General features: G+C 42.8%; 1 protein-coding gene across 3 annotated transcripts in view; it reads right to left on the reverse strand.

Annotated features, from left to right (window-relative positions):
- Positions 1-18,455, reverse strand: part of LOC144727634 (copine-3-like) — a 49,819-nt gene that overhangs the window by 13,628 nt on the left and 17,736 nt on the right. For 2 of the 3 annotated variants that reach the window (XM_078606595.1, XM_078606594.1), the window contains exons 2-8: positions 12,714-12,925; positions 8,687-8,866; positions 7,672-7,746; positions 7,235-7,306; positions 3,737-3,820; positions 2,262-2,351; positions 1,111-1,209 (exon numbers count right to left, since the gene is read on the reverse strand). In XM_078606595.1, the coding sequence (XP_078462721.1) occupies positions 1,111-1,209; positions 2,262-2,351; positions 3,737-3,820; positions 7,235-7,306; positions 7,672-7,746; positions 8,687-8,866; positions 12,714-12,890 (777 nt within the window). In that variant the 5' untranslated portion in view covers positions 12,891-12,925. Of the gene's footprint in view, positions 1-1,110; positions 1,210-2,261; positions 2,352-3,736; positions 3,821-7,234; positions 7,307-7,671; positions 7,747-8,686; positions 8,867-10,629; positions 11,423-12,713; positions 12,926-18,455 lie in introns of those variants that run through there. The other variant, XM_078606596.1, reaches the window with a different exon arrangement.

The raw sequence follows: 18,455 nt of genomic DNA on the forward strand, positions 1-18,455 counted from the left end.
TTGAACAATGTTGACAAAATGCCAGACGTTTCTAAGCAATGACCTTCTCTGATAGAGATGGGTCCTGGTTTGACGCTAAAACCATATAATACATATTTATAACAAAACAATGTTGTTACTCATATCTTCCTCAATGACGCTTGTGATCATTTTGCGTTACATCTTTGCAAATGTTAATTCCACAGGGTATTTAACATTCACTTCACAGCAGCTGGCAAGCTTTGGTAATTTCCAATAGATATTATCAGCCAGCAGATTAAACTACCGACTCTTAAAACCATCCCAGTGTGTAGCCACATCGCAGCCACTTTTGCTCACGCTGAATAAGTATTCATGTGTTCTCAGCTGCTGTGCGTTTTGCAGAGAACGCATGCACATTGCGGGGACTGCAGTTCTATCCAGAGATGAATAGGCAAAAAGAAGAAAATGCGTTCCACTGCAGGATATTGAAAACGGCATTGGTTTCCAGGGTCTCGGCGAGGTGTGAAGATGAACATTGAGAGAGAAAGAAAAGTTGCTGTACGACATCATGAACAGGAAAGTGGTGCTGGCAAGGCGTGTAATGAGAAGACTGAGCAGAGAAACTTTTTTCTTAACATTCTCACGAGAAAATACACGAGCGTGAGAGGGAGAAGCAATCACCGGGGTAACATCAGAGACTGTGTGAGATTGTGTCAAGCTTTCGGCCACAGAGACGAAACGCATATCCGTGGCACGCTAATCATCAAATCAAAGCATCTATCACATGACAAGACAGCATGACAACTTGCAGCTCAGCACATGGCAGATGCCTGCGCAGCGCGACTCACGACCTTCTCTTGATACCAAGATCCAGGATGGTCATGTCTATGCGCCGCTTCTCGGTGGCAGCCCCAACAGTCTGGAACGATATCCCTCTGCACATTCGCAGCATCACCTCAATCGCCTCCTTCAAGAGAGACTTATAAACTCACCTCTATAACCACGCTTTTGAGCGACTCTGAGCTTGGCTCCGCGCCTCTGAGTTGCGGCCACTACGTCTGCAAATTTGCGCGCGTTACAAATTGAACTATTATTATGAGGATGACCGCTATGCACGCCGTCGTTGCAACTTCCCATGCAGGTTCGTACCTCTTTGCCACTCTGTGCCTCAAGCATTTGCGTGACGCTCGTCTGGAATTCGCCTATGAAGTCATGGCCTCCGTCGCTGTCGTAATCGTAGCAGGTCACCTGGACAGGTGAGACGTGGGGCAATTAACGATCAGCAACGGAATTACATTTGCAGAACAGTAATCTTGCCCAGCACCGACGACAAATAATAAGCCTGAATGCTTAATTAGAAGATTAACTGGCTAATATGTGGTGTGCAGTGGCGAGTGTACTGCACTATGAACATGCTGACATACGTTTGATTTCTGGTTATAGCTGACATGAGTATTGAGTGATATCTGAAGCAATCCTGTCCCCACCCCTTAACCAACATGCATTGACTAGCATGGTGCAGTATGGTAAAAAAAACCCCCACATAATTGGCATGGCCTAAGAACACCTTTATCCAGCAGTTAAATGACAAAAGGCCCTTATCCATTATTTTTTTGAATTATTTGGATTTATTATTCGATCGTATATAGAGATTGACTATTCAATGTTTTACTCCGTGAGAGTTCATAAAATATCAATGCAGCACAATTGAGGCCTTGAATAATCCTTGGAAAATAGTAAGAATTATATTATTAATCATTTTTACTATTTATCTTTCATGCCTCATCCCATTGCTGGGATCTGGGCGAAGACCTAAAGCACAGAAATCCGTACCATAAATCACACAAATCTCTTCAGGGAGATGAGTCTTTTCTCTTATTAAGACTGCAAGGCTGAATAAATCCAGACGAATAAAACTGCAGCAGGCATTTAGAGTGGGCTGACGCCAACGCAAGTGAGCTCGGAAGCCCAGCTAAGGCCTTGGGCCTTTCCGGCATCGCTCATATCTTGGCCCCAACGTTTTGTGAGTCATGCATTTGTTGTGTGTTCAGGTCCTGGTCACTCCTTGGCAGCTGCCTCTTCCCCCTGCGCAATATCCTGCTTTGGTTGGGGCAGCGAGTACCATCCCGATGTGCCGAATTCGAATTCTCGCGGAATTTCTGTTCCCCTCCAATGTCGATCAGCGTATCGTACCGGGCTCGCAATTTCATTGCAATAAACATATTTTTAAAAAGTACCGTACATCATCGTGTGGATGCATTTTTCCTGAGACGTGCCTGTGGGGTGCATCGTCTACTCACACGGACAGATCTATCGAGGTCCCCACCGCACAGCGACTGCACGGCGAGCGTGAACGGCCGCCATGACGGGTTGAGGGTGTTCAGCACCACCTGTCGTCAACGCAGAGAAGCAGGCCTTCACTTGTCACCCAATGTCTCCTGTGCGACTGGTGGACTGGAGCAGGTGGCACGCGACTCGTTAAGCCACAGCCACATCGAGAGGTATAATGGGTGAGGTGTGCCCGATGCGGAAATATTTTCTGGGTTTAGTTTGTTGTCCTTCGTCCGCACCTGCGATTAGCACGGTTGGCTACGTACGGTGCGAAAGAAGTACGTATAGACAGTGGACTACACAATTTACACATAAATGGAAGGCGTTGGCTGACATGGAGAGCTGAACTGGATTCCTATGAACAAAACCTGGACTTGGCTATCATCGCATTTGCAATCTGTGCACCACAGACAACGAGCAAGTACATTTTATTGCTTGATTTGCCTCTCATTAATATTTCACTCTGCTAAATTTCGATCCATCCGTTGGCAATGAAGGGCCATTTAAACCCAGGGTCTTGAGGAGACATTCCCATGTGAAGTGAATTTTCCTTAGGAATAAAGGCAGGGACCTCGGATAACCCTCCCATTCAAAAGCCCAGCATTAATCCACAATAGCAAGCTAGCTTTTGTACTCGTTTTTCTTACAATTCATTTTATATATATTTAAAGCTTTGTTTGATTTGCTCCTGATTTTTCCACATGTTTCTTATGTGCAGAAGAGCTAATAAAATAATTCAGACTCTCATCAGGAATTGCTTTATACAAATTGTCAAAATGTTTTTTTCCATTAGGATGTCAAGCAAGAGTCTTAATACTGAGTCACGTGATATAATTGCATTCCTTGGAGTATCAGCAAAGTCATCATAGAAGCTCCTACCTCTGATTAATTAGCAAACATTTTTTTTTTATTGCCACAGCAACATCACGATCTAATTATCAGAAGTTCAATTAATAAACCCAATGGGATTGGGAACTGCATTTCAAAGTTCACGTAAGCTGATTAAAATAGGAATAAATTATAACATGCATGATTTAAAACTGACTTCATACCTCAAATTTTATTCATTGTATTCTACATCGTTATCCCGTGAATATATAAATTTACTTGTGGAGAATGTGTAATTTTTCTTTATTAATTAATGCAGCTCATATTTAATACTTTAAATGTCATACTCCATTTACATGTATTCATAATACAGTAAATGTTTTCGTAACTAAGAACTGTGAGACTGAAGCACACAAAATGTAAACATGCATTAAAAACGCCTTGTTCACCACAGCAGGGAGATTATAATCAAGGCTTTCCCTTGACCAAATTACCTCCAGTGGATGCAATGACAATGCTATTCATCCACTTCCAAACTCAACATTTCATTATTCATTTGATTGTTTGGTCTTACTTTGTCTTCAGGCTCTGCCATGATACACTGGGAGCATCTTACCTCTGTCCTGTGAACCAGAGCCCAACTCCCATCATCCCCTTTTTTGAAGAACTCCAGGTAAGGGTCCGATTTACCGAAAAAATCCTGCAGACAGACAGAGGCAATCAGCACAAAATAAACATCTGTGCATTGAATTTCGATTTAAAGCTTTCGTGACTGCAGAGATTCATCTTCTTGGTTCTTTCGGTAAAGTCACGTAGAGGACCTCACCTGAGGACGGCTGCTTGCGTTGTGGCCGAAACGTCGTGAGAATTATTTTATTATGTTTTATTTTTATTATTTTATTACTTCCCTTCTACGTGACTTTACCGAAAGAATCAAGAAGATCTGTGCATTGATTTGATCACATGTCTTACACTTCCATTGCTCTGCATTTCACGTGGGTGTATTTACACCTGAAATCGGGTCACAAACCTCATAGTCTTCACTGCCAGGACATTTGTCCACTTCAACTGAACCCTTCCTTGGTTTCAGCCCCTCCAAACCTTGGGACCCTGAGGCCAGGGCACCCTCACAAAATGTTGTTCGGTCACGAACCCCGGAACCAGAGGTCGCAAACGGGTTTTGATTCCTTACCCGTACCCGGCCGCACCAGGGTCGCAAACGGGTACCCGTACCCGGCTGGGTACGGGTAGGGTACGGGTATCGGGTACCTGATTGCGACCTCTGGGATGAAGCCATGTTGCAGGCGCGGGTGGGTTGATTCTAGGAAAACCTAAGAATATGATTCTAGGAACTTGAATTGTGAGAAGAGACAAGACGTTGGGAAATGAGTGACAAACGGTTACTCACCAGTGACTCACGGTCTACCCGTACCCGTACTCGGCCGCACCAAGGTCGCAAACGGCTACCCGTACCCGGCTGGGTACGGGTAGCCGGCTGGGTACGGGTAGCCGGGTATCGAGTAGGGTACGGGTATCGGGTACCCGGTTGCGACCTCTGCCCGGAACACAGCGGCATCGTTTTGCACGCATTGTATTTTAGTGTTCAAACAAATGCGTGCGTTAACGTAGTGAAACAACTACAGTGGCACATTCTGCTGCAAGCACGGGGGGTAGGTAGGGGGCTTGCACCTGAGCGCGCCAACCGCACCTCCGATCAGCGCGGTTGGCTGCGTACGGTGCGAAAGAAGTGCAACATATATACATACGTACAACCGCAAATGTATTTTGCTCCGGGCTCGTGACTCAATCCACTGCCGCGCTCCAATCTACTGCGCGATCCAAGGTCAAGGCTCTGTGCCGCGCGGTGCATTTTAAATTTCCCCCCCCCCAACCCCTGCTTTGTCGGAGCGTAAAAGGGTGGAACGACACAAAGGCGCGGCGGCGCATTAGCACCGCTACCGCACGTCCGCTTTGTCGAACCCTCTCGCCGTGCCGAGCCACCGGAGCGTCCCGTACACCTCCACGCTCATTTCGCTTAACGGGCGATAGGGATGTCACCCAAGTCATTATTGTAACGTCACCAAAATCATATCCTAATGTGTAATGCGTAGCGTTGTCTTTCACTTTGCAGAGACCAAACTTTTTTTTTTGTTGATCCGAAGACAAAAACCCGAAAGGGATGAAACAATTCTTCAGCATCAGCCCCGTGCTATCCGAGCAATGTGGGTCCCCACGATTGGTCGATTCATCGTGTAGGCGTTGATTAAGGAGAGGTTGGAAGGCGCCAGAGCGATCCTTTTAAGTCAATATGCAACGGTATTCTTTCGAGCAGAAATTTAAAGGTGCAAAAAAGAAAATAAAGGCAGGTCTTAAATAAAATGTTGCGCCTTACCACCATTATGACAGTGAAACTTCTCTCATGCACATTCCTTTAATCTGTGACTCCTGTTCTCTGAAGACTGAATCAAGCTGTGAAATATCCTCTTATATGCCGGTAGATTCCTATGATTATCCACCATTATCCATGGGTAAGAGGAGTCACCTGGAAGTGGCCATGGATAAGAGGAATTGCATGACAAATCCTCCTGTTATCATCATCATACGGAACTTTATTATTATGATGATTGATTCATGAAGATGATGGATCGTTAATGACGACGATGATAGCTGATTGGTGATAATGATGCTGGGTTGCTGATGAACGTGGTGGAATAATGAAACTGTCGATGTAACTGGGCAGTATCCCGACGTGTTCTCAAGCAAGCATTTGCACTCCATGTTTACGAAACTGGTGACGATGAGAACTCGCCTCGGAGGATGACCCCTATGGAGATGACGTGATAAAATCATTTCATGTGTAGGAGTGAGAAAGATTACGGCATCGCAGGACAGTGAAGGATGAGACCTTTATCCAGCAATGAATAGACAATTGCTCATGATGATGGTGGTGATGATGATGATGATGGTGACTAAAACGGTGGAGACGATGATGTTGGTGATGGTGCAACAGTGATAATGACGATGGTAATGGTAATTATAGTGACGATGCTGGTGATGATAATGGTGTTAATGACAATGGTGGTGATAACAATAGTTTTGATAATGACAATAACACTGGTAAACAAAAAAAACCTTTTTTTTCTGGCCTGGACTTTTGCAGCTGTTTTAGACTAATTTCAGGGTGCTGATTCCAGATTTGCTCTATCACATCTCATTTTTATGCTATCGGCATACCCCATTTTCATTGATTTTACCCGAAATTAACTCTGTCACTTATGATTGCAAGTTGTTGCGAGTCAGTGACTGCTTTAGTGTTAAAATATGGTGCTGTATTTTTAGGATAGTGGGTTTATAATATCATTTTATGTATATATCCACATTTATTTAATATTTTTCTTCTGCAGTTTTCATTGAAAATGCAATATTTGATATCTCAAAAACCTGATGTGATAGCCAAAATTACCTTAAAACCGTTGGAATACCTTATGCCAGAAAAAGTGTGTTGAGCAGTGTAATGATTTTATATCTGCCTCTTGTCTCTCTCATTCCGAACAATGCTTCCGCCATGACATATTGCACATCACACTATGCTACACATATTCCGCATTTTGCCCACGAGTATTTGCAGATGAGAGAAGATGAGCGGCAAATTCCCGCAAGCATCAGAATTTATGCATGGGTCTCCGAGAGGGTGAGCTGTGTATTTTTTGCAGATAAATGCAGATACTAAAATCTGTGCAAAGCACCACCATATTGACGTGGCTAAGAGAAGTTCCAGTGTATTAGTATAAGTACAGTTTAATTATGTTCGGGTTACCCTACTGAATATCTATCAACTGGTTTATGGGAAATATGTTACCCACAACATATCCCCCCACTAAATGTAGCAATTTAATCCTCGTTAATGATGCATTACCTTTTTTGCATGTTTTTTTCCCCCTTTCTTTCCCGGAAGCCATTTGCTACACACAATGAGCAGTGCGGGGATGTGTGGGAGGGGGGGGGCTGTGACGCTACAATAACAAAAAAGCCACAAATCAATCTGCCGAACAGGCGGCTGTGATTCTCCCCGGCTCGTGGCACGGCGTTCAAAAGAGTGCGTGCGCCGACATACCTTCTTGTCTAGTTTTATGCCTTCGAACAGGAGTTGCAAATGACGGTTGTCCTTCATTTCTTCAGCCAACACCTACAAAGGAGGAAGATAAGAAGATGTGTTTTGTGTCTGCTCAGCGTCCAGGAATGTTTAATGAGAGGCATTCCAAGGTTGTGTGTGTGTTGGCCGCATAAATTGCACTTTTTTTAAATGGCTTTAACATTTTGTCTGAAACTGAAGTGTAATTATGATTCAACTGCATCCCTCGAAACACTTAAAATGCTAGGCATTGCAGAAATTCTCTCCTCCTTTGTATGCAAAAGGTCACTATCTTCGTGACAATGTACTGAAATAGCTATTCAGAGTGCTTTAAGGGAAAAATGTGTGAAATGTGATAAAACCTTTATTTAAAAAACAAAACATAACGGAATAAAAAAAATTGTATTGAAATGTTTCACCTTTATTATTCCCTTTCCAGCAGGGCGGCCATCTTTGAGTACAAGTGCACGGGATAATTTCTTGCTTGAAACAACCTGCGTGGCAGAGTGTCAACAGAGTCAACAGAGTCAAATGATCAATGCTTCAGGCGAGGAACATGAACTATTTGGTGGAAAGCCAGAACAAGCCCTTCAAGCTCCAACATAGGCTTTCCTTTCGTTTTGACCTTTCCGTTAGAAGAGAACTCCCACAAAAGTGACTGCGGCCCCAGGCTGCGTCTGAAAATATCACGATAGGTGTCCGATAAATATCCTAGACATCTAACAACTGAACCTCCAGCACTTCAATGCCTTTTCACAATGTAGAGTTGTGATTCCATTCAAGGTAAAACATTATTTTGTTTTCCTTGATTATATATTTTAGTTCACATTAAATTTGTATTGCTGCTTATTTGTTCTGTCTTCTCTCTACAGTTTTGTTCCCGCCATGAGCATATAATCTGCTTGTAATGTATATGAATTGGAAATGAACAGTTCTGTCATAAGCTGCACAACACATGATTTTAATTACCACACACACGCGTCATTGTCCATTTTAACTAAACAATCGGTGCCCTTAGATGCCTAGAAAATACAGAGAGAAATTACAGACAGAAACGCGCAGGCCTCCAAAAGACTAAAATATGTAATTCTAACGAGCATAAGGAAAATAAATGTCGATTTCTAATACAAAAACATGAAGAATGGAACACGCCTGAGATGTTGACGACCGCAGAGAAAGAGCAATGAAATCAGCTCGTGTAGAAGATAAACAGACAGACCCTTGCATCACGAGACCACGGCGACTTTGGGAGGCCTTCATCCAGCAGCGGATAGAGCGTGGCTGATGATGATAGTGATTAAAAAAACAACGGCTCAGCTAGCAAGCAGATCAAATGGAAAAATGGTTCTGGTTGAAAGCCAGCTTGGCTCTCACACTCGGTTATGGGACCAATCCTCAGCCGACTCCAGCCAAAGGTGTTATCCGGCGCCTTACCTGTCCAAGGGTCAAGGTGAGGTCCCCCAGGAAGTCATGATCCTGTAGTCGCTTGCTGGGGCTGTCGAGATCGTAGATGGCAAAACGCAACTTCTGCACCTCCTCAAAGTGGTAGTCGATCTGGAACTTGTGCGCGAACACCGGGTTCAGATCGTTCTTCACGCTCTCCGTACGGCCCAGCTGGACATACAGACGTAAAGAGACAAAGAGCTCCTGTGTGACCTATACAGACTGTTGAGGCAAGTGTTGTTCATAACTGGCACCTATCAAAGCTGGCACAATGCAACAAGAGATTGGTTTGACCAGCACCATCCATGTCTGGCCGCCTTTGACTGCCCAGTGCTGATGTTTACACAACCATACCAGATACTCATTTCGGGCTCAATTAACCTCACGCAGCCGGAGGATTGATTGTGATAATTGTCACTGATGTTAGCCATTGCTAGGAATTAAACTAAGATCACTGGGTTTGTATCACAACGTGCGAATCACTGCACCACCGCTGGATTCTCGGGGGCACGTGTGCGCACGAGAAAACAGAGCCTGAAATTCGTATAAAACACCGATATACACCAGCGTTTAGAAAAATGAAAAGCATAGTTTGGTCGTTTTGGAAAAAAACGATGTGCCATTCTTGGTCTGGGGCGATTGTTTTAGGATGAGGGCGTCAACAGCAGGAGAATGCGGTAACCACACCGTTCCTTTTACATGGCAATGGAAAGGCATGTTTTGGGAATTTTGTGAGCACCAAGGCAAGCCCCTGCCTGTAGGAGGCACGTTTGGTGCTGCTTTGTGAAAACGCAATGCACGTACATGCCAACAAATCGTACCCCAGCACATATACACGTTCACGAACAACAGACATGCAGCAATGAGGTCACAAAATATGTTTGTGTGCGTGAAAATATATTACTTATGACTGATGAAAAATTGTACGTTAATGTTACGTTTCGGATAATGGAGCAAAAAAAACTGTACAAAGTATATGGTACAAACATAATGCGATACAAACGAGATGGTAAAAGTGAGATAATTTTTTAAAATCTATTTTTTTTACGGAATCAAACAACGGATGCTTGCAAGGACCGTTAAAAAAGACACAGTGAGGCTTTGCTAAAATAAGCATAATTAATTGATTATTTTTTCAACCACATTAGGTCATATACACTTACACAAAAAATGAATGACACAGCACAAAAAAAGATTTGAAAACACAAACACTTGTTCGCTGGCAGGCCACAATAACAACAGCCACAAGGGCTGTGTCAGGTTAGGTGCACTTGGAAGCAATGTGGTGTAGCAAAGCATCCTTTGGAAGGAAGTCAACGAGACATTTCCAGGAATTATAAGCAAACAGAATGGGGAGGCTAGCCGGTGCATTCAATGTACTCCCCATTGCAACATCTTGGGTGTGAATTCCGCAACAATGCATGCATCAACTCGGACCAAAAACGCCAAACATCCTGCACCTTCAAGACGGTGGGGCTATCTTCGTTAGAAAATGTTAAATAGTTTGAATCCGAATGCCTAAATTTAGCACCAGTACGCACGCTGCTGCTGCACAAATAAAAAATTAACCCGTTAAAACAAAGTTTTTCACTATAAATCCTTTATATGCGTGGCATCGGTTTTATTTTATTATTCATTTCTGTTTTTCTTGAGTAAGAGTTTCATTTTTATCACATTGGTATGTTAAATTAAATATGAATGCTTTTTTTCCTAAAAAGTAGTAAATTTTGGAAAAAAAATTTCACGAAAATAAATTGTTGCGCACAACGAGTCTGTGTGCAAAATGTCAGCTCGATTGGATCACGGGAAGTGGGTTAAAAAACGACCGAAAATTTTGCACGCTCGTAAGCGCGCAAGCAAGCAAGCAAGTGAACTTAATATAAAGGATTTAAAAATCGTCTGAAAGCGCGCGAATTTCGGGACACGGTCCTCACGCGTGTTTGACAACTGCGGTCGTTGTCGGCTCCTCTGGCGGAGCGACGAGTTGCTCGGAGGAGGAAGCCTTTGAACATCAAGAAGCCCCCTGGGTGTGCAGCGGCGGTGTCGCTCATTCTCCGCGCTTTGTTCGCGGCTGGCGTGGGCGTGGAATGCCGCGAGCCTGGTCAGATGTGCCGCTGGGTACATCTCCGCAGACGTAAAATATATATGCGCACACGCGCCTACGAGCAAATCACCCGGAATGCACCCGATTCCATCGGACATTAGAAAATAAGTAAGGCTGAGCTTGCATGGTGCTTTGATGGGCGGCCACCATAAAACAAGTGTAATCGACTGTGGGCCCATGTGGTGAGGAAACAAAGGGTAGTGCAGCAACATCCACTGTTGTACTGTACACCTCTACTACAACTATGCTCCCAGCCTTTCCAAACGATCCTGACCGACGTGGGGAAGTATGGTCATATATCCCGAGGAAACTGCACGGTGTAGGCATACCCTCGCCCAGTAGTGGATTAACGAAACGGCTGTAAGTGTACAAAAAATCGAAATAGCGTCTCCCTGCTCAAGTGAGCCGGTCGTGGTGATCATCTGTGTTTCTGCCTCGAGTCAGCGACGCATAGTCCACATTCACATGGCAGAGTACGACCCGCTTCTTGATCTCCAACAAAGCGGTACTCATTCCATTGACACCTGAAGGGGTGACAGGCTGCGTGGACTACCGACTCGCATTTGAACTTGCAACGCTGTAGAGTACACAGTTTGATTTTCCACAAAGTAGCCAATGCGGTACCGTAATTGATTTCTTATCCCCAGAGGAACGAGGAGCTGAGTCAACTTCCCGCCGGGGATTTCAACGAACAAATCACGGATTCATCTTTTTGGTTCTTTCGGTAAAGTCACGTAGAATGGAAATAATAAAATAAAAAATAAAACAAAAAAATATTAATGTAAAATAAAATAATTACTTTATTATGTTTTATTTTTATTATTTTATTATTTCCATTCTACGTGACTTTCCATTCTACGTGACTTTACCGAAAGAACCAAGAAGATGAATCCCTGCAGTCACGAAAGCTTTAAATCGAAAAAATCACGGATTGTGATTTGCAAGCTCTCTCTGCAAGCATTTTTAAATGCCGTAATTGAAGGCAAGAGGCTTGGGAGTGGCGGCACAGTGGTTATCGCGCTGCGCGAGGCGGTATAAATTATTGTTGTTATTGTTAAATAAGTGAAGCCTATTCAAGATGTGAATTCGTTTCCATGCTCGCATGTTTCACATCCGCTGTGGTATGCAGCACGTGGTACGAAACATCAGACATTATATCACATAACACACAGTAGCCGAAAACACATTGCAGAATTTAAAGCAGAACTGCAAATAACTGCACGTGAGTTTCATTATGACCTCATCGCTATGGAAATGGCAAAGAATGATGTCCAACTCAACCGTTTATGGACTGGCTCTGTCATTTGCCGACACCGAGCTGATCACAAGGACTTAACATTAATCTTCTTAGCAATTGATTTTAGGGAAGAAAACACTAACCCGAATACATTAGTGTGTGCAAGTGAGATGTGTAAGCTGTTTAGAATAATGGTGGCATTAACATGGACATGTGTTTTAAGAGCATCAGATAATGTATGCCATTATCCTCACGCAACAAGGATTGACTTTGATGTTGTTGTTTTTTACTGCGGCTATTGAAAAGTACTTAAAATGCACGTTAATATACGTTTCGAAGCCACGCATGTACTTACTATTTGCGTGCAAGATCAAGGATTTTGTGTTAGGTACAGATGTATCCATACACCCACACATAATGCTCTCTGTGCATATCAAATCACCATCTTACTTCCAACCCGGCAAGCTGGGTTTTATTTCTGGCCACGGCTAACCGCAGTGATGCAGGATGTCTCTACTGGTCCCGTGTTCCTCCCTCCACCATCCCATCCTGACCAGCACGAAGGACAATCAACCCCCATGACTGACATGGCACTGGAAGGTCTTCACCCGGCGGTAGGATTGACAAAGGGGTGGTACAAATGTAATTCTGAAACAGCGCCATGACCGAAGCAGTACCTCCATCCAGTTTCCTGGGCCACACTCCATGTAAAGCACGCAGAGCGGATCCGACTTGGAGGTGATGTCTTTGTCGAGGAGGTTGGTGCAAGACACCGATATCTCCACCTTGGTGACGCATTGCTGGGCTCCCTGTACCCCTGGCACTCCCGGCACGGGTCCCACAGTGTGCGCCATCTCCTCGCTCACCCTGGACCACCACGGAAGCAAACCTGGCAAAGAAAGGGCGGAGATTTTTCGATTTAAAGCTTTCGTGACTGCAGGGATTAATCTTCTTGGTTCTTTCGGTGAAGTCACGTAGGAGGGAAATACTAAAAGAATAAAAATAAAACGTAATAAAAAAACATAAATAAAATACAATGGTGAGAATTGTATTTTATTATGTTTTATTTTTATTATTTTATTATTTCCCTTCTACGTGACTTTACCGAAAGAACCAAGAAGATGAAAAGGGCAGAGAGGTCACATTTCCGGAACAGGGTAGGGGGTTCATAGACGAAGCTACCACGTGTTCGAGCAGTCCTGGTTTCACAAGTACTGTCACCGTGTCCCCATGAACCTTTTGGTGAAAATGGGTTTTTTTTGCCCCAGTTCAAAACGTTCTGGCCTCGTGCTTGACTTATGGGCAAGAGTTTGGGGGGGGGGGCGAGTAGTGGGTGTAGTTGCAGTGGAATAGCCAGGGCTGACATTTGAAGGAGTGAGGTTACTCACTCGCTGTGTTTGCCGGGCATAATAGTTAAGTGGGAGTGGCTTTTGAAAATTGTGTGGGGCTCATGGAGCGGGGCCTGGCGGCTCACCAAAGTGTCCCAGTTGAATCTCACAGAAATATGGAAACTTTACTCAAAGGCATACATTGATACATCGAATCGTAAATATAAATCGATTATTTGCACTCACAATACATCAAATAGTGTGTGTGTGTGACAGCCAATTTAGGCTTATGGAGTAAGAAACATTTTTGCAAAAGAGAAAGGAAGCATCACTAATGCGAACAAGATGACAAAAACAAGACAAAAACGCATGATTATTCAGCTAAATCGGGACCCTTAATCGATAACATTTTGCAACGTACGTTGACAACCGTCCGAATCGGAGGTGCAGTGGAAGGACAACAAACTAAACACAAAAAGCAGTTCTAGAGAAATTTAGAACTAAAAAATATGACGTTCCTTTTGACTCAGGGTTTTGACATCCATGCCTACTAAATGCACTAAGCCAGACCCCGAGTGATGTCATGTGCAGTGCAATGAGTTTGACGGTCTCAGCAAAGTCACTATTAATTGCTAAATTATTGGATAATTCACCATCATTATTATCGTTGGATTTAACTGCCTCTTGACAGTGCCATGAGATAAAAGTGCATTGAGTAAATTCACAATGTCAAATCATGAACATAAAGTGACTCCCAATAAAGTAACTGCTCTGATTGAGACAGACCCAGCAGTTATTTGTTCCATTCATGACACATCTTAGGCAGTAAGAGAGATAAGATACCAGAACAGTGGCGCGAGTGCTTATCTGCAAACACTTCCACGTTATCCCTGTTTTGATCTCTATTGCGCATGACTCTCTCGCTCTTGTGTGACCGGTTTTCTCTATTTCTGTGCGCAGACATTCCCTATCACAACGGAAAATGTAACCAACGCATGCAGCCAATGTTGCAGGACACCTCTGTAGAGCCAAGCCCTCCCCCCATTGCCCCTGTCACCATTCAAGAGTGTACACAGAGACATGAGGGCCCAGAACTGGAGCAATCAAGTTTCACCTCAATGGCTGACAGTCCTGGGTAGAAGCAGAATTAACAGGGTTTCTAATCTTAATTTGGAGCTTTCGTGACTGCAGAAATTACTCTTTGGTTCTTTCGGTAAAGTCACGTATAAAGATAAAATAATAAGTTAAATACTAGCATACGACGTTTCGATTGCAACACAAGCAATCATCATCAGGTATAAATGAAATAGAAACACAAATCTAGTATACTTAGAAATGTAATGTAATACAACAGAGAGTCGGATAACATAACAGTCATAATCCTCCCTGGTTGATTACATTCTTCCTGAGAATGCTAAATTTGAGAGAGAGATAAAGCACAGAACCAGAAACATATAGATATAGGTTTCTAATTCCTCCCAGTCTCATGTATTGTGAGGTGTATCTTGGCCCCTAATTACATTTGAACGGAGATTCTTGGTAAATGACAAAAGGTGGACGTCAGGAGTAGAGGGGTAATGACGGACGGCTTCATATTAATTCTAACACGATGCACACGTCAAATTGCACGTGCATTCATCAATGTTTTTCTTTCGTATCGAGTAAATAGTCCATATCCCAGCACCACATATCTAGCCTTGAATAATTAACTACCCAGTGCAGATTATATATGTTACATAGTAGAAGTAATTTCCATAAAGGTTCACAAAACCGACTTATTCTCATATCCTCCTAAACCTCTGTCTGCAGCGAGTCAGACAGGGGCGGTTTCTTCATTAGGGCGATTGGGCGACGCACCACCAATCTCAGCCGTTACTGTGCCTCTGGATATAGTCCAATCAGCGTCATGCTACGTTCTGTGGAGTACCGCCTCTTTTTGGGCGATTTCACTCCGGCTGAGAATCGCCCCGAGTGGCCCCATAGACTTACATTCAAAGATGTTTTTTTTCGAACAGCGGGCGCTGCAATGCATTCTCTATGGCTTCCGGGAGGGCTCGCACTAACGTGCTTACGTCATCATACGTAAGCACGTTTCAGTCAACAATATTATTTGTCGCCACCTAGTGGAATCTTTAATAAAAGAAACTGAGTGGATTGTAATAATAGTGAGATAGAAACAAACAAGATGTATTGTAAGAGTCACTTTATTTTTCATTAATATTAAAGAAGTGAAGTTGCCTTTACATGCTTAAGCTGTTAATTTATCCATTGCATGGGTGGACCTTATCCTTATCAATCATCCAGACATTTGCCCCCCCTGAGAGATTTTGCAGGAGCCGCCACTGGATAAGTTACGTCATACCCTGTGTTGTGTATCATAGATTGGTTCATGTGCCCCTGCAGTCACTGGTGATCGCTACATTGACCACAATATTGAGAGAGAACATTTTATAATCGATTCTTAAATAAAATCGTGACACGAAGTGACTCTTTGTTGCCGCCAGTTGAGAGAGGTCCTTTCGGTAAAGTCACGTATAAAGAGAAAATAACAAATTAAATAATAGCATACGACGTTTCGATTGCAACACAAGCAATCATCATCAGGTATAAATGGAAGAGAAAACAAACCTAGTATAGTTAGATTTAAAGCTTTCGTGACTGCAAGGATTCATCTTCTTGGTTCTTTCGGTAAAGTCAAGTAGAAAGGAAGTAATAAAATAATACATTTATTTTATTTTATTATTATTTTATAATATTATTTTATTGTTTTATTTTTATTATTTTATTACTTCCCTTCTACGTGACTTTACCGAAAGAACCAAGAAGATAAACCTGGTATACTTAGAAATGTAATGCAAGAGGTCTGCAGCTCACAGGCAAAAAGCAGTGATTAAGATGGTGTTGGGGAAAATCCACAGCCTTGTACGAATAATCTTATACTAAAGTCATCATTCATCAACACAGTAAATAAACAACCCCAGGCCAAGAAAATCAATTGAGCACAAATTTTGTTTTTTTATAAATCAGCACCGCCATTGCGGTAGTATGGTAATTTGCAATCCAATCGTGCTTTGGCAAATGTGCCCGAATTTGTCTGAGCCCATACAGCGTGGGGAAAACGCCAACAATCTCTGGCATTAAAAACCACGGTGTGTTGCATGCCCATGCAGCAGCGGAGGGACAAGGAGCATCTCCCTGGCTTCTGTTAATCACCGCTTGTTTTTTTATCTGCATCACATACTTGAAGAAAAGTGCACAGAGAGCCAACGGCGCAGGGGGAGCTGATATAAATGGGCCAACTGCGCATATCCGCAAGTGAATCGATCCGATGAAAGGTCAAAGTGTTTGGTGATACCATGGTGGCAGTGATGCACGAGCACAATTAGCAAGAACAACAACTCAACACAAATAGGCGAAGTTTTGGGCAAGGATAATAATAATAGGGTTTTTCCCCTTTTTTCTGCCAACAAAACTGAAACCTTTTTACAAGGATTCATGTCTGCATTAACCACAATACCTACAGTGTTTTTTGTTTGCATTTGACTGCAGGTATTGTGGTTAATGCAGACATGAATCCTTGTAAAAAGGTTTCAGTTTTGTTGCCAGAAAAAAAGGGGGAAAAACCCTATTATTATATTTTGGTACTGGCAAAGGAGGTCCAATGATGTATGTAGATGCTCACCCCGAGCCCTCATTACTTTGATAGTGCAGCATTGTCTTTGAGCTGGACGCCTTTTGACGTCCTCTGGTCGAGCACCAATTGGGTCGAGGCTCAAAAGAAAGCCGTCCCTTGGTGTGGACCAATCAGTTTCAAGGACAATGCATATATTATCATCGTGTGTTTTTTGTTTGCATTTGACTGCAGGTATTGTGGTTAATGCAGACATGAATCCTTGTAAAAAGGTTTCAGTTTTGTTGCCAGAAAAAAGGGGAAAACCCTATTATTATATTTTGGTACTGGCAAAGGAGGTCCAATGATGTAGATAATAAGAGTTGGAAACTGCATTTTACACCATGGGGTCTGAACAGAATGATGTTGTTTTCTTGCTGGCACATTGCATTGTGGGAAGATTAGTTCTCGTGAGCACTTAGCAATGTAATCCTGGGTCCATTACCATTTCAATAAAACAAGGATTTACTTTAATACAATTTTCAATGAAAAGGCCCCACGGTGTAAAGTGGAGTCTCTAACTATAATTATATATCTCTCTGGGCTCTATTCGTGTGCAATTAGCCTTGGCTAAAACAAAGAATCAATCCAATATACATATTCTTTGAAGGCCAGTGTTAGTACAAAATGCGATGGGTGTTTTCAATTGAAGGTTATGCATTTCAGACAAATACTGAACCGAGAGGAGTGTATGTAAAATAACGTGTGTGCTCTTACAAGTGCCAGCCGTGAACCTAGGGATAGGCAACGGTAGTCGAGACACGCCTCTTGTTAATCTGCTCGACGTCAAATAGAACATTGACGGATGCCGACTTCAGTTGCTGCCAATACAGGTTTAGAATGTTTAAATACTGGACTGTATTGTGCATGTGGTAACTTGTAAAGTACTGTGATGTTGAAGAAGTTGGCAATTATGGTACAACGCCTTCAATTATTATACACCTTTTATGGTTACAAGCATGCTGCCTCAATTCATACTCATCTAATGCTTAGCTAATTTGAACATAAGTTATACTTTACTTTGCGTATATAATGAAAGACAAACGCCGTTTAGAATGTAGGAAACTGCATATGGTGCTATTTTTAACACAAAGTAATATTCTAACCAACCAACATAGTCGAATGTAGTTGGAAAAGTTTCTTGACATGAAGGAAGAAGCTGACCCACTCAAGTTGAAAGAACATTCCATGACATGTCCAATTACTGCACATTCATGTCCTGTCCTTTTTCCGCCTACTGACCAACACATCCACTGTAGATATCTAAAGGACATTGCACGTAAGACACAGATGAACGCTGAGCAATCAATGAACATCAAAGACTCCTAATGGGCAGTAAAGTCAATTACAGCTGAATATTTCACTAAGCCAGCTAATTATAAAGTTGCAGATTTTACGTTTGACAATACGCCAACACGCTG

The sequence above is a fragment of the Lampetra planeri genome, chromosome 26, assembly GCF_965212315.1.
Source record: "Lampetra planeri chromosome 26, kcLamPlan1.2.h2, whole genome shotgun sequence".
Taxonomy (NCBI): domain Eukaryota; kingdom Metazoa; phylum Chordata; class Hyperoartia; order Petromyzontiformes; family Petromyzontidae; genus Lampetra; species Lampetra planeri.